Source organism: Anabrus simplex, chromosome 1 (assembly GCF_040414725.1).
Source record: "Anabrus simplex isolate iqAnaSimp1 chromosome 1, ASM4041472v1, whole genome shotgun sequence".
Taxonomy (NCBI): Eukaryota; Metazoa; Arthropoda; class Insecta; order Orthoptera; family Tettigoniidae; genus Anabrus; species Anabrus simplex.
This window is the reverse complement of record NC_090265.1, coordinates 1,381,006,176-1,381,023,904: the sequence shown is the minus strand read 5'-3', so window position 1 is coordinate 1,381,023,904 and position 17,729 is coordinate 1,381,006,176. Positions and strand designations below refer to the sequence as shown.

Genomic DNA, 17,729 nt, shown 5'->3' with positions numbered 1-17,729 from the left:
AACAGAACAACATAATGTATGTCTTTTGGATTTTTGCCATGTAAAATGAGACCTATAATGGAAAACTTGGCTTTTTGTAAAGAATTTGCTTTGCTGTCTGTTCTAATAATGCTGAGAGCTTTGAATTATATTTCACCATTTCTGCATTGATGAAATGATACCCTCATTCTCCATTGGATAGCTCAGTTCATAAAGAGACATAGTTAGTGTTTCAATATTTGCATGAAAGTATGATATTTCTTTGACAATGAGTCAGGAGGATATACAGAGTTGAATATAACAAGAGCAAATAGCTAATAAGAAAGAGAAAAACGACATCATGGTGAACAGAAACAAGAGTTACAATCTTCTTCTTCCTGACATTTTACCCAATTTACTGCGGTTGGCATTTCATGTGGATTTGGCTGAATTTTACAGCCAAATGCCTTTCCTGGTGCCAACCTCATGTGGAGGGATGTATTCAATATTGCATGTTTCTGTGGTGGTTGGCAGTGTGATGTGGTGTATGTAGATGAAAAGTAGTGTTCAAAGATGAATACAAACACCCAGTCTGCAAGCCAGAGGAATTAAACATACATAGTTAAAATCCTTGGCCTGCTGTAAATTGGACCTGGGGCCTCTGAATCAAAGGCCAGTATGTTGACCATTCAGCCAAGGAGCTGGACAGTTACTCTGTACATTGTTGGACAAGCATATTTTGTACACCTTATGAGTACCGGTACTAAAATGTATGTATGTATGTATGTATGTATGTATGTATGTATGTATGTATGTATGTATGTTTGTTTACCCCTTAGTCTAGTTTCCTCATATGGGGCCAGAGATGAGGTGAGACGATATTTTACGGCAGGCTTTTATGGCCGAATGCACTTCCTGACACCAATCTCAGTTGAAGAAATTAAAAAAATTGATGGTGAATGAAATTGGCAATGGAGGTGGAAGGAACTGTCTGTGCCCTATGAATAGGAATGGTCCCAGCATTTACTTGGAAGTGGTAATAGGAAACCACAGGAAGCTATTCACAGGGCAGCCAATGGTGGGGTTCAAACTCACTCGCCTCCCGCATGCTGAGTTTGGCTCCATAACCGTAGCATGTTAACGTGTGCAACCACTCTGCTCTATATGGGTACTAAAATATAAACATATACCTCTAGCCCAGGCACTCTGTATTGTTCTGTATACAGCAGTGCATAGTGAGCCATCTAGTGATAACTGAGAATATCTATTCACAACAGAATAGTGGTGAAATTTGATTCAAATCTTTCAGCATCCATGGAACAGTGTAGTTTACTTCTGAAGAGCAATGCAAGATCTTCATGAAACATAACATTTTCCAGCAGATTGTCTCATTTCACATGGTATGAACACAAAAGACTAGGATGGCTAGTACTCTGGGCCATGAAACTATAAATTAAGAAAACATGTACATATGCAAAACCTGTAATTCATTTATTAGTAGAAATCAGCTAAAACTTTCTTATGCTTACCCCATGTGTATCTAAGGTTGCTAGAGCCATCTTGGCTCATATTGGCTTTTGGCCAGGAGTTTCAGATTTGATGCCCTTCATGGTGCTGATAATGATGGTGATAATTGTTTTAAGAGGATGTAAACTGACTGTTGTTTTACGAGGCCCAAGAGGAAGTAAAACAAGGCAGCTTACTAAGACTAATGACATTAATGTTTGGCCCCTAAAACAACAATCATCATCATTCTCTTCTGTTAGAAGAAATCAGCTGGTACACAAAAACCTGGTTTCCCTTGAACCTGCTAGCAACCCCCAGGGGCTTTCATCTTGGGAACATGGGTTGGTGACCATGGAGCCCTTAGCTGAGTCAGGCATTGCTTCCACTTGTTAGTACCAGCCTCCTTAGATTCATCTTTTTTATCTGACTTCATTTGGTACTCTCGATTTCTTTCAACCCTAGTGGTGCAGGGAGTATTTCATTTTCATGCCCTTCATGATCATTCTCTTTCTTTTTAAACCAATAACTTCAGTCTTTAAAAGATCAGAATTTTGAAGACTTCTTCCACTTCTTCCTATGAAATAAGTTAAGAGAGGATGGTTGTTGTATTGTACTTCCTCTTAAAATAATAATTACCACCACCACCAATCTGCTAGCATTGTCAATTATCACAAACAGGGGAAGCTACGACTTCATTTATGAGCCAAAGAAAATATTCTAGGGATCATGGTTGAAGATCCCTGCTAAAGATTATAATAAGTATCTCCAGAAGAAGTATAAATCAGTGTAATGCGTCATCACATGCAGTGACATAATCAAGTGACTACATGTTCATGCTCATGCAACTGTGTGAAAGATGCTTACTTGACAGCTGGGAATGATATCTCAACGCTGTAGGTGTCGCTTGCTTGGCGAGACTGTCTTCCCAGCCTATGAAAGCCAGAAGAAGTTACATGCAGTGCTACATTACAAGTGAATCAACAACATACTCAAGTAAAGTTATTGCTTCCATTGGATGAACACTTGAAAGTTGTATATTTTTCTTTATCTAATTAACAATTTCTTAAGAAATGGTCTGAAACATACTCTTGCATACTAAAATTCCACCATTTAGAATTTACTGTTTTCAATGATAGTTTAGCTTGCAATGAAGTATATAATTTATAATGATATGTTCCCAGGTATGAACTTCCAAAATATTTTAATTTACTCCAGTGTTTAATTTAAAGTTGTTCCAATGGAAACAATGCCAAATATGAATTATCATGCAGGATATGCTACAGCTACTAATGCATTACAACTAAGCAGTGATTCTAAAACATACTGATATATAGATATAAGAGAGAAAAATTAGTCCTTGAATGTACTGTTCTACTGTATGATATAAATCCATTTGTATTTTAAAACACATTTTTATTTTAGGTACATCAATACTAAGGAGTAATATCTGTTTTGAATAGTGCTCAGTTTTGTCCAGGAAACTTTTCCCTGCCTAATAATCAAAGAAAAGATGAATATAGACAGTCAAGCTGTTTCTGTATATTTAATATAAAATATCACACCATTAATCATAAACTTGCACAGTTTCACTTTACAACACAACCTCTAATTTTAACTTTTCTAGAACTCCAAGTACAAAACTTAATTTGAACAGAAAATGTGTTATTTGTTCTTTCATGAGAAAGTAATCACAAAATTATCCTATAAAAACAGAACAGTCAAAATTCAAAGGATAACACTGAATGTATCAATAGGCATTATTGAATTTTAGGAAGTCCTATAGCCCATAACTTAAGTTATTGGATAATTCTAAGTAATACTGTGAATCCAAATATGTTGCTAAGCTACATGCAGAATGAAACATTAAAAACAACAACGTACTTATCTACAGGAACACTAGCATCCAAACTGTAAGTTCCACCCTCTTCTTTCACTTCCCTTACTGGACGAGAACGATGGTCACACTTCACATCAATGTTCAGATCTTTGCATTCACGAGTACCTGTCCAAATAGCATTCCATTTTATTAGTTCAAATACCAATACATTTATTCCATTCAGTGGAAGTCTTATTAAATGATCCAGTTATATAATGTTAGCAGAAGATATAAAATGTATATTTAATCATAAATTTAAAAGAAAGATATCTGAAAATACAGAGAAGTCTTTCATCGATTAGTCATTCTGACAGGCTGAATAATGTTAAATTAATGGTTTTGATCTCATTTCTACTCTTCTTAATGAAAATGAAAACCTACAACCTGTTTTCCAGTCAATGACCAGGTCAGGGATGTAATGAGAGAAGCAGATATAGGCTATTAGTACGATGGGGTCGCCACTCCCAAAGTGATTTATTAATGACTGACAGATGCAATGAAATGAGAATGGAGAGTGTTGCTGGAATGAAAGATGACAGGGAAAACCAGAGTACCCGAAGAAAAACCTGCTCCGCCTCCGCTTTGTCCAGCACAAATCTCACATGGAGTGACCGGGATTTGAACCACGGTATCCAGCGGTGAGAGGCCGACGGGCTGCCGTCTGACCCACGGAGGCTCACTCTTCTTAATATACTGTAATATCCCACCTGAAATACCATTCTGAACTTACCTTCCACAGAATAGGAACAGAAGTTCCAGTCTCTATTCAGTGCATTGACTGCATTGCGGACTTTCTGTTTAAGAACCACTTGACCAGCACCATTACACAGGATAGATGTTGGGAATAGCATGCTAATCTTGAAAACCCTTTGTGCTGGTTGTGAAGCTGAAATAGATGGATATGCATCATAGAATATACAAGAGTGGCACTATCAACATTTAAATGTGGGCATAGTCATTTTTATAAACCCTTCAAGTTTGCAAGAAATCACTATAAGTGAGATTATTGTAAATAGAGAGGAACATAGAAATAAATAGATGTCCAATATGTTAAGAAACACCTAGAAAGATTTTATTAATTAGAAATATACTCAATGGGTAAGGAAAGTGATTGAAATCATTTTTATATTTTTCCTAACAAGTATTTTAAAACACTGCAAGTTTCATTCAAAGTATTCAAATGTTAGCTTCACTGATAAGTAACTGGTATTCAAATACCCTGACATCACTTTGTAAAATAGATGAGAAATAAAAATTCATCTTTGCAGGCATCAGGAATGTAACAGTACACTCCTGAAGATGTCTCGTTCTCTTATTTCAGTTAAGTTTATTTTACATTTTATTTTTAGGATCTTCCTCAAATTAGTGCTTTGCAATTTAGTGTATTTATTTCAATTTAATAACATTGTGATGGTGTCCGTCATTTTAAGATCATGGGAGGAGCAAGTTAGCCTGGTCCCGGACGTGAGTGACATCACCAAACTAGGGCCCCATCCACTCCCTCTTTCAACTGAAACAGACTGTTTAGGATCATTGTTTTCAAAACAGATTGTTGAGTCTACAATTAGGGCTTCAGAGACATATACTCTCCAGTCAGGAATGGGCCAGCAGTGCAAAGCCAGCCCTCTCTGCCACCACGCTGTTACTGCCCAGTCCTCTCAATGGAGGCATACTGGCAGTGTGAGAAAGAACCAGAAGAAGAAACCAGATCATTCAGATTTGAGAGGACTCTAGGGGCTTCTCCTTTTGCAATGTATCTGGAGGGGTGGGCCCGATGAGCTCGAGGTGTTCAGTTTAAGTTCAGTCAGAGAATCAGTGTTGTTGAAGAGTGCTGCTGTGGAACACTGGGTCAGTCAGTGGACAGTGAAAGCTGAGTGCTGTCAGGGTACACACATCCTCTTCCACTTCTTTCTCCCTCTTTCTCTCTGTGCATGCTTGATTCTTTTAGTTTGTAAGCAAACGAGTGAACAACTAGTGTGACTGAGCAGAGAGAGCGTGAAGGATATGTCTTGATGGGCATTACTGAATCTTAGGAAGTCCTACGGCCCATAACTTAGTAATTCTAAGTAAACATACTGTGAATCCAAATATGTTGTTAAGCTACATACAGAATGAAACAGATTAAAAATAATATAAGAAATGTTCATTCTTTTAGGTGTGTTGAATTAGGTACCAAGAGCTTCTTGACAACATAGCATTTCACCATCAAAGTCTCCAATTTTGTCTACTAAAGGGTCAACTTAAGTCTTTAACCTCTGCATTATTGAGAATGTTGAAGATATTTTTCCCATGTACAATTTAAAATTGCTAGGCTACTTAGCCATCGAGGTAAACATTGATAAATCTTATGTATCTCATATCAATGCATGATCAGTTGCATGAAATAAATATTATAATATTTTACCTGAACATGCAGGGTAAACCATAGGAAGGCTTGGATTACTTGTAGGCCTCCAAAATCCCTCTGCACCACATGTGTAGAACCTTGGCACTTCTTGGGAGAACCTCAGACCAGCATTACAAGAGATCTCACACACTTTAAACTGGCCTCCTGATCCCCAGTCCTTGCACATCTGAGTTCCACCAATTGGATCAGCCAGTTCAGGACAGAATTCAGCTGAAAGTACAAATATACAAATTATTATTGTTTCTACAAAACATCCTTTGTAAAATATGGTAGATATTTTAGACTCAGGTCAAATGGACTGTACTGCTATTGACCTTTCCAAGGCTTTTGATAGGGTAGATCATAGGACACTGCAGATAAAAATGAGGGCTATTAGATCACACAAAAGAGTTTATATTAATTAATTACAAATGGTAAAATTTTCAGGTATTATCTGTTGATAGATGTTATCTTTTTCCAGTATTTTCTAAATTTACATTATACTGAATTACTTTTGACAGATTGAAGAACCATACAGTTATAAATTAACCAAGTCAAAACTAAAGAAAAATGGCTTCCATTCTTAAAAAAAAGACAAATGAGTGATTGAAAGGATGGCTACATTTCTAGAACATATACTGCTGGAAAATAAAACATGCAACATCCTCAAGGACTGAGTTCAGTGATACCAGGGTATAATATGTGCATACTGAGGAGTAGTTGTGTTAGTGATTCATCTGTCACGAACACTGGCGACCAGATGGCACTCAGGAGGCCCGTCGTGCGCACTCTGTTTTGACTCCCCAGGCAGTAATTGTGCTGAGATCACAGGTGAACAGTGTTTGCTTCATTTTAGGGTACAACCATGCCCCAACTACAGTTCGTGCTCCTGTTAAACAAGAGCAGCCATTTGAACGGGGTCGCATTGTGGGCCTGTAGGGAGTTGGATGGACATATTGATGGATTGCTGCACATGTTGGGCACAATGTATCAGTGGTGTGTCTCTGCTTTCAGTAGTGGTCTGTGGAACATTCCCACACCCATAGACCAAGCTCCGGACGTCTGCATAGTACAGATGCATGTCAAGATCGATGCATTGTGCGAGCAGCGGTGGCCGACCAAACATCATCCAGGAACAAAATCTGGTCACATGTTGCACCTACTGTGTCACCAAGGACCACTGGGAATTGTCTGTTTGCAGCAGGATTACAATTGTGTGTGCAACTGGCCAGGCTATCACTGACACCACAATACCACCAAGCACAGCTACTCTGGTGTCATGAAAGAGTCGACTGGAGAGGGGAATGGTGCTCTGTTGTCTATAGTGACGAGAATAGGTTCTGTCTGTATGCAAGTGATGAACATACACATGTACAGCATAGACCTGGTGAGCGGCCTATTCCAGAGTGTAATTGCCCACGACACTCAGGTCCCACCCCCAGGCTTGATGGTGTGGAGGGCCATCAGTTACAACTCGTGGTCACAGTTGGTGTTTCTGCAGGGTAATGTAATCAGTGCCTCTAAATTGCACACGTTGTTGTCCCCATGCTACTGCCATTTCTTCAACAGGAAGGTGATATGTTTTTTCAGCAGAACAATGCATGTCCACATAAGTTGCTGCAACCCAGCATGCTCTATGTGGTGTACAACAATTGCCCTGGCCAACAAGATCGCTGGATTTTTCACCAATTGAACACGTATGGGACATGATGAAGTGGGAACTTACGCTTTCTCCAGAACCTGCAAGAATCATTCCCGAACTGCATCAAAAGGTGCAATATGCTTGGGACAATCTGTCGCAGGATGCCATTCGGCACCTTTATGATCGTTTGCATGCACAAATACATACCTGCACTGTTATCAGAGGGGTATACTGTGACTGTTTGGGCACCCTTTACTGACATGTGTGTTTCACTTAGTTTAAAATTGTGCCGTGCGGTTAGAGGCGCGCGGCTGTGAGCTTGCATCCGGGAGACAGTGGGTTCGAATCCCACTGTCGGCAGCCCTGAAGATGGTTTTCCGTGGTTTCCCATTTTCACACCAGGAAAATGCTGGGGCTGTACCTTAATTAAGGCCATGGCTGCTTCCTTCCAACTCCTAGGTTTTCCTATCCCATCGTAGCCATAAGACCTATCTGTGTCGGTGCGACATAAAGCCAGTAGCAAAGAAAAACTCTATGATGTAAAATGTAATTTTAATTTACTTTTAATGATTTATTTTATCAGCACAATTTTATCAGTGTAATCACCCACTGAAAAAATTAAAAGTTAGCATCAATGCATAATCATCCAGGCAAACTGGAGTAAATATGGCTCCTCACCAGTTTTCTCCATCACTCCACCCAGTCTTCATTCATCTCTTTGTTCCGGTCCAGGTTGCATTACAATATAATGTTCATAACCTGAACCATACATCATAATCTAATTCTGCAATTTTTTTAGTGATCTTCCTTCATTCATCCCTTTAATAATGCCAAACTATATCAGTGAATTATTTATTGTGGTATGACAATACAGGAAAACATGTGAACTTAGTTATTCCTTCAGAACTGTCACACCGGGCGAGTTGGCCATGCAGTTAGGGGAACGCAGCTGTGAGCTTGCATCCGTGAGATAGTGGGTTTGACCCCCCACTGTAGGCAGCTCTGAAGATGGTTTTCCGTGGTTTCCCATTTTCACACCAGGCAAATGCTGGGGCTGTACCTTAATGCCACATTTTGCTTCCTTCCCACTCCTAGGCCTTGCCTATCCCATCGTTGCTGTAAGACCTATGTATGTCGGTGCAACATAAAGCAAATTGTAGGAAACTGAAAAAAAAGACCTGCCACACAGCAGAGTATTCTGGATTCTAGATAAGACTAAGTGTCTGCTCAAAAAAGTAAATTGTGCAAAGAAAATATTTTCTTTTGGAATGATTCTTCAAAAATTGAGGTTTTATTTTTATTTTAGAATATTCTCTATTTAACTATCACATTTATATTCCATATTCAATTAGTGATGAAAGTATGATCAAACAATACCTACAGAAATAACTGATTTTCCTGTCAAATTACTTACCTCTCATCCTAATCTTAAAAATTAGTGCAATGAACATAACATGCGTTAATGACATGCAACATAGTACTGTAAGTAATATTCTGTAATGAAATGATGAATTGGTGTTTAAAAGCTCCATGTCTGACTAATGAACTCTTTTCATTGTTGAGAGTACTTTAATGATCTGGTTCCTATTTTAAATTTAGATATTTTTGCTTTGCCAATTTTTGTGTACCACCAAATAACAGTACTGAAGAGTGCAAAGAAATACCTTGTGATAACAGAGTATTAGATAGGCAGTATCAACACATGTAATGGTGCTTCTTATCAGTCAGATTGTACCTTATGGATCAATACCATATATGAATCTGTGCCACTGTTATGATGAGATACCAAATATAGTACTATGTAGTAATGAACAGGTTAAGGCCTTTGATACTTAGGGAAAACATTATTTCACTATATACAAATAACAAAATTATATTTCAAAAGTAGTTCAGCAGGTAAAACTTCAATTTTTCAAGAACCATGCCAAAAAAAATATTGTCCAGTTTACCCTGTTGGACAGAGACTTATGTTCAGTTAATTCTCGCTGAGAAAAATTCAGAAATAGCAATCATTAACTTATTGCTGATCACTATGGCTAATGTCACATGCTTGGTCGTGCATGAGCACTTACTTGCACCTGCATTTTACAAGATTTGTCAGCTACAGCTCTCATGTAGCTAAACTACTGGCAATGAAATAATAAACATATTATTTTAACCTCATCCTTAAGTTTACAGCAAGTACATAGAAACATAAAATCCTTTAAACTAGCTACTATGAATGTTTATCAACATTAATTGTAGAAATGATAAATGTTAAAACATTAATCAGCAACTTACCAATGTTTAGTTCCGCTAGGGCTAATTTAAGAATTTTCTTTGTCCAACTCATTTCATAAATTCAAATACATAAATTATTAATATATTTACGTGTTTTGTGTGCTGATGATGGCTCCAAGAGCCAAAACATGTCTACTCTTGTTTGATAATCTTTTTAGATTAAATATTGTGTATTGATTAGGTGGTTAATCTATGTATATTTTCTCATGTTATATAGTGAGTACAGACCAATATGAACATGATTACTTGCAGTAGTGTAGCCAGGATCGGCCAATGGGGGGGGAGGTTGTAGTTACAAAATGATTGTAGAACACAATGAAGATACATGAATTACTTGTCATTATAAGGACACTGGTACGAATAAATTACGGATCTGTCAGTTCTTCAATTACCGGTATGTCTCTGAATGTTTATTTATTTTATTATTTATTGTAAGTTTCTGTATATTTTCTTTCTGTAAACATTCCCAGTACCCCCCTCACCCCTCCCCCACTGGTTATGCCCTTGATTACTTGTAATAAATTATACATTCGATACAAATGTTGAACCTGGTCATGCGATAAGGGAAATGCTTAGATGCCTGCTCCAACTAGCATTCTGAAGACAAATTATTTACTTTTCAGAGAAGTTCATTCAACAGGTAGATGACAACATGACAGAAATCAGGTAGAGGGAGAGGCAAGGTCGTGGCCATTCTTTCCGTAAAAATGTGATCCCAAATACATTGTGAGCAAAATCCTCATATAGCAACTAACGTGGGTTAATGTGGTCTTTCAACAATATTGTTTTACAAAGCATTTCTTCAAAAGTACACAGAAATAATGATGATGATGATTATTATTATTATTATTATTATTATTATTATTATTATTATTATTATTATTATTATTATTATTATTATTATTATTATTATTATTATTATTATTATTATACCAGCATGCGACGTAGGAGGCTTAAGTTCTACGGACACCTACAACGAATGGACAGCAAGAGGCTTACCAAGAAGAGCTTCTCTTTGGTTAAAAGCTACAAGACTGGAAGCTTGTGCCTTAATGAAGTACACAAGGACTTGGATTTGGCTGGGATTTCAGACATTGATATAGAAAATCATTCCAAATTTTGTGCTATGGTACAGTCTTGGACCCCACCACCTAGAGTCCGTAAGAGGTCAGAAGCCCCTTTCACGGGAGAGAAAGGAGAAATTATCAGCAGAGCTCAAGAGATATTGGGAACGAAGAACATCGAGGAAGAACTAGTCATCAGCGCTCCTTAGTGGGCTTAAATCAATAATAAATTATTATTATTATTATTATTATTATTATTATTATTATTATTATTATTATTATTATTATTATTATTATTATTATTATTATTATAGGTAGGAATATACTCAAAGTATTGAAGTATTTCTATTATTGTGCACTGTTTTCAGACTGACATTGCTGTGTGGGAACGAAAGCTGGGTGAACTCGGGATATTTTGTTCATTAAGTAACAGACATCAAAGTACAGTAGTGAGAATGATTACTAGTACAAACAGGTGGGAACAATGACAAGAAGATACTGAGAATGAGGAGATGAAGGCTCAATCAATCAATCAATCAATCAATCAATCAATCAATCAATCAATCAATCAATCAATCAATCAATCAATCAATCAATCACCACTGAACAGTATTTAGGGCTGTTGCCCAGAGATAGGCAGATTCCCTATCACTTGTTTACCTTGAACAGGCTAAGTTAGGAATGAACTCAATGGATGAAGCTGAATGCATAAACCAGTTTTGGTGGTGGAGTTACATGAGATAAATGGAGGAGGATAGGTTTACCTGGGAGGGTAATGGACTTGGTCATGGAGGGTAAGAGAAGTAGAGGGAGACCAAGGCAATTCATTTTTAATGATTTAAAGATGTGAGGTATGGAAATAAATGAGGCCACAGAACTAATTACAAAGAGAGAATTGTGGAGGCAATTCACAGAGGCTTGTAGGCTGAATGCTAAAAGGCATAACAATCTAGTACGTACGTATGTATGTATGTATGTATGTATGTATGTATGTATGTATGTATGTATGTATGTATGTATGTATGTATGTATGTATGGTTCCAATATTTCTCCTTTCAAAACATGATTATTTATGCTCCTATTTTGGTTCTAAGATTTGACATTTTACTTAATTTTGTGGTATAGTTGAACCTCAATTATCCTTTACAATGAAGGGGGCAGGAGGGGGGAGAGGAATGGATAATCAGAAAGGATGGATACCCAGTCCATTCGACTTTGTTCTTAGCATATTCTTAATGTTCATTTAAAGGTCTGTTTCTTCTTCTGAACTTTGCTACCAGCAATTTTTTTTTTTTTAGAGCATATGGAAACCTGTTAAAATCAGCTTATACATTTCAGACAACTTTTCCATCGTACTATATTATTTAAAAAATGGAAAGATCATTGGATAATCTCATGAGATAATATAATCAAGGTTTTAGTTTCCCAACTGACAGGTAAACAAATTTCATAATTTTGTGAAACTTTCACACAGGAATCACTGACAGCATTCAATGGTTTTAGTTCTTGAGGGCTATATTTATTAATATGTTGGTGAAATCGCAATCGTCTTCACAGACCATTTAACACTTTGGTTGATACACTGATTATTTCAATTTGGGAGAGAAGAGGGCCTGTCTTATACTGAAGAGATGAAAGTCAGCTGTAATTAATACTTGAACTCATTAAATGCAGATGAATTTTGTTAGTGAGGAAGTTAAATAAAAGCAGAATAATACCAGTTAAGTAAGAATGTAGTCAGGTGCACGCACACATAGAAGAAAATCATTAGACAGATAATTTTTTTTTTTTTTTAGTATTGGGCACTGTGTCAACAGAGGAGAGTACAAGAGTGCCTACCTCTCCAGACTGTTTCATATCTGCATGATAAGAAGAAGAGAGGAGGAAAAAGAGAAAGGCTAACAGGAACAGTTATCTGATAAGACTGAGTACTTCCCTTGACCTGTAACCTTGCTGATATCTGACCACTGATTCTGTCAGGGCAAGGGGGTATGTAAACTTGTGTCCTTGTTCTAAGGTTGTGCAACTCTTTACAGGCACACCCCCAATGAAGGTTAGCCTTATATATAGTTTTAACCACATACCAGCCATTCTTAAATCTCTAGCAGTACCAGGAATCAAATGCGGGCCTCCATAAATGGCAGCTATTAGCACTAACCATGATGCTACAGAGATGGAAAGGCAAGGGGATAAAAGAGTGGATATAAATATTTGATTTCAGTTGACAATAGAACAACCAACATGCAAGATTTTGGTAAGATTGCAGATCAGGAAATCACTGATGGGAAATTTTTCAGGTTTCAGTTGTTCAGAGAGTATGTAGAAGGCTGGGTGAGTCTACACTGAAGGTAATAATGAGGAGAATATTATTACAGGCTCCAGATTGCCAATTTTTTAACGGGGAAATCTCCATCTCCTGGCCTGGTGGAGGTTCACTGATGAGATTTTTCTTGTCTCTCCTCAACCTCATTGATTCCTTTCTCAACCACTGTACCTCCATAATTTTTTAATTGGGAAATCTCCATCTCCTGGGCTGGTGGAGGTTCAGTGATGAGATTTTTCTTGTCTGTCCTCAACCTCACTGATTCCTTTCTCAACCACTGTAACTCCATACCATCTCCTGGTCTAGTGGAAATTCATTGGTGAGATTTTTCTGGTCTCCCCTCAAACTCATTGATTCCTTTCTCAACCACTGTAACTCCATAACTATTGCATGACCTATAACCTGCATGCTGTGTGTGCCCGGTACAATATTCACAAGCAATATCATGGCCAAATTCTTTAATATGTAAAAATGTTCTGTTCAGTATAAGGCGCCATCCCAAAAAGTCGACTGACACTTTTTCAGGAGAATTTTGTCATGTCAATAATTTCTAAGTTACATGACATATTCCAATGAAACAAATGATGATCAACAGAAGAAGAATCACTGTACCCAATGTGACCTTGAGCAAGAGCACGTACGGTAATTTGGTGATACACTGGAGGAGGGAAGTTGAGGCATGAATTGCCAGGTTATGCAGCATCCAAAGCATTGCAACTAGAAAATGCAAAGTGGTAGAATGTAGTAACAGGTTTATTGCAGCTAATAGCTATTAATCAAAATCAATTATAGTGAAAATCAAAGGTTATTCACTACATAAGTCTTTAAGAGACCTCTGTCTCCTATTACACTACTCAGCGTGATATCGTTCACATTTCTGTCCACATAGTTCACTGATGCACTCTAAGGCTGGCTTGTGGAAGGCTTTAGTTTTACACACTCGAAAGTGGAATCCATGTACTGAGAAATAAGTTATCATATGTTGAAGATCATAGTCAGGCGTTTTCCAGTCTGAAGATGTCATGGCTTCAGTTGCGTAGAACTCAGACCATATTTCTTTCTTCTTCTCTTGGCTTGGTAGGTGGCTGTGGATGGTAGGTGCATCTGTAGTCTTATATCCTCTATATAAAAGGATTCCCTGGCTAATTCATAACTTAGTCTGGGCGGGGCATAACGAAACAAGCACAAAATCTTCTTCACAAAAATTGCCTTTGTTTACTCAATTTCTTTCAAGTTGTTTTTTGGTGAGATAGGGCCAAATGACTTGTATGCCATAGGTTGCGATGGGTCTTATATTACTAAAGAACTTCACAGACATGTCAATAGATAGTCTTCGTAGAAGTTTGATATCGCTCATTGCAATTACAGCTGCTGTTGCTCTCTTTATTACATGTTTTGTGAGGGAGGTTCTGGAAGTCTGAAAAGTTACCCTAAGATAGTTGAAATCATTTATGATTTTTAGGGAGACTTGTTCATAGAATAGTTGATCTGTGGCAGCATCTCTACCACCTCTTGTGAATATCATGTGAACCGTTTTGTCCATGTTTAACTGGAATTTGTTTCTTTTTGCCCAGGACACCAGTAGATCCCAGCATTTCTGTAAGTCTTCTAAATTGGAAGAGCCAAGGGCCATATCATATGCATAGGTATGTAGAGAGATTTGCCCTTCAAATCCTTTTAGTATTTCCACGACATCTGCAGTAATCAGGTTGAATAAGAGTGGGCCAATCGAGTCACCCTGTAGAACACTTGTCTGGATGATAGGTTGTGAGGACTGAAGATTGTCTCTTACCAACGTAACTACAATACTAGGTAGGCTACTCCGGCGGTTGAAGCTTCCACTGGCTGGAGCGCTATGACATCACGCGATATGAACGATAGTGAGTAAGGTACACAGCTGCAGTACAGCAAGCCTGTCAGTTCTCATGCCTGTGAAACACCTTCTCAGTATTTCATCAAATAATAGTTTGGTTTAGTCCGATCCGATAAGTAACAGTACTTCCAATAGATTTAAAAACGTGAAAATGCGTTAAATTTTGTCACATGCTGATCAGGTAGAGCATCAACTATCAAATACATGACATATAATACGATAAGAAATAAAAGATTGCCATGCAACTCAAAATAATTTATTTCTTGATGAAGTAAATATTTATATCAAATGGCATAGGAAAATATACATCATATCGATATATTTATGAAATTATATTAAAGTATTAAAACGTACATGTCAGGAGAATTACTTGATGAACCAGCCCAAAGCTTAGCCTTCTTATTGGCATATTTTCTCCTTACTCTTTACATTAAAATGCCATATCCTAATAAATGTCCTGGTCCTTATGTAGAGACAAATTATTTTGTGATGGAATACTGGAAATTTTGACTTAATAATAGAAATAAGAGTTTTCATTACGTTTTTGCATCTGGATACAGTCTTACCGTGAAACACACCAAATGAAATTTCGAACTGGGCTATGTTTTTTAACCACTCATGACTGGGATGTGTGAGGCCCCCTTTTGAAATAATTTTTTTGTCTCTTTCTTCGTATTTACTGTATATTGGATCATGGATACTATATTATATCACGAGCTTCAAAATATATTCTGAAATATTAGTTATTAGCACATAATAATGTTAATGTTATTGGATTTTACGTCCCACTAACTATGTATTTGAGCACCTTCACCACCGGACTGAGACAGGATCGAACCTGCCAAGTTGGGCTAAGAAGGCCAGCGCTCTACCATCGGAGTTGCAACTCAGCCCGGCTATTAGCACATAACAATAATTATAGAAAATATGATTTTCATTCAGGCATTTATATCCTGACACCTTTTTACCGTACCAGCTGTAATAATGGAGATATTCAAGAGTTTATTACAAAGTGTTTCAACAACCAAGCATTGCTGACGAGGAAATATTGTTATGCCATCACAGTAGCAAACTAATAATAATGGCATATGGCCTCCAGGGAGGCCTGGTGCAGGTCTTTTTTCTAGTAGATGGCCTATTAGGCAACCTGCATGTCTGTGAAGATGGGGGCCCTAACTAGGATGATTTCTAATGTTGGATACGCCACACACACCCCGCCCCCGAGCCAATGGAATTAACCGATTAAGGTTAAAATTCCCGACCCGGCCAGGAATCGAACACGGGACCCTCTGAACCGAAGGCCAGTACGCTGACCATTCAGCCAATGAGTCGGACACAGTAGCAAACTTAATTTAATTTCATGTGGCTATTTCTAGCCGAGTGCAGCTTTTGTAAGGCAGACCCTCTGATGAGGGTCGGCGGCATCTGCGATGTGTAGGTAACTGCGTGTCATTGTGGTGGAGGATAGTGTTATGTGTGGTGTGTGAGTTGCAGGGATGTTGGGCACAACACAAACACCCAGCCCCCAGGCCACTGGAATTAACCAATGAAGGTTAAAATCCCCGACCCGGCCGGGAATCAAACCCGGGACCCTCTGAACCGAAGGCCAGTACGCTGACCATTCAGCCAATGAGTCGGACAGTAGCAAACTAACTGGCTACGATGGTTGTTGTCATTATTGTCTTTATAATACATATTAATAATCTTGACCATAATGGCCGGTATTGGGTCCATATTAACTTAATCACAATAAATAGAGAGGTGGATGATCCGCCTAGTCAATACTATGTGTTAAATTTTTTAATATTTACCTTTCACCTGAACATTATGTCCAGTACATGTTTTGAGAATATGCACATTCTCTTCTTCAGCTAGTTAAATTAAAATTCCTATACAATAAGACCTAGTGAAAATGGGGGCCCCCATTAAGAAATCTAAAAACTAAGACCAGTACAATGTAACTTGTTAAAAATTGAAAGATGGGGTGTGGAATTAAATTCCATCTTGGCATATACAATAAAACACAGTAGGATGATGTCTGTATGAATTAAAATGTTGAGCACTGAGTCCTGTTGTGATGTGAGGTCACTGTGTCCTTGGTGTTCCAATACTTTCCTGTAAAATTCAGGTGGGGTGGTATTAAGAATAATATAAAATGAAATAAAAATTTGTTGTCAAGCCGATACCATCCTCCAATTTTTAACAAGTTACATTGTACTGGTATTAGTTTTAGATTTAATGGGGGCCCCCATTTTCACTAGGACTTATTGTATACAGAAATTTTAATTTAACTAGCTGAAGAAGATAATGTGCATATTCTCAAAACATTGTGAAATAACTCATCTCATTTTAATTTTCTTTGTTTGCCTCTCTCCAGTAGAATGGGACTTGTCCACTGCAGTAAGGGAATCTTCAATTCTGGAATAGATTTTTAATTGAATATGGTACTGCCTAATGGTACGTATCCATTATACAGAGGAAATTAATTACATGTTCATGTCTTTAGAATCCCCTTGATGTCTGTTAGCTTAATTGTGTTTCCTATGTTGCTACTGTTTAACTCTGGTTCTCAGATTTTAAATTCCTTTGATATCACCTTTAAACCTGACAGCATTTATATGGTGCACAGAACATCATTTGGGTTCTGAGGGCAGGACTTCCAACCCACCCATGCCTGCGAGCATGGCTATCAATTTGGTCACCTTCAATTGTTTTTTCAGCGTAGTATCCTAATATAAGAGTTATTGTTTTATAGTCCTAGATCTCAAGGGTCACCATATTTGTGAGAAAGGTGACGATTCAGATTAATATCATAAATTAC

General features: G+C 37.7%; 1 protein-coding gene across 1 annotated transcript in view; it reads right to left on the bottom strand.

The window, feature by feature from the left end:
- LOC136858359 (uncharacterized) overlaps window positions 1-17,729 on the bottom strand; it is a 362,414-nt gene that overhangs the window by 41,607 nt on the left and 303,078 nt on the right. Inside the window, exons 51-54 of the mRNA XM_068225517.1 lie at window positions 5,745-5,957; window positions 4,071-4,226; window positions 3,346-3,466; window positions 2,329-2,394 (exon numbers count right to left, since the gene is read on the bottom strand). Of these exons, the coding sequence (XP_068081618.1) occupies window positions 2,329-2,394; window positions 3,346-3,466; window positions 4,071-4,226; window positions 5,745-5,957 (556 nt within the window). The remainder of the gene's footprint in view (window positions 1-2,328; window positions 2,395-3,345; window positions 3,467-4,070; window positions 4,227-5,744; window positions 5,958-17,729) is intronic.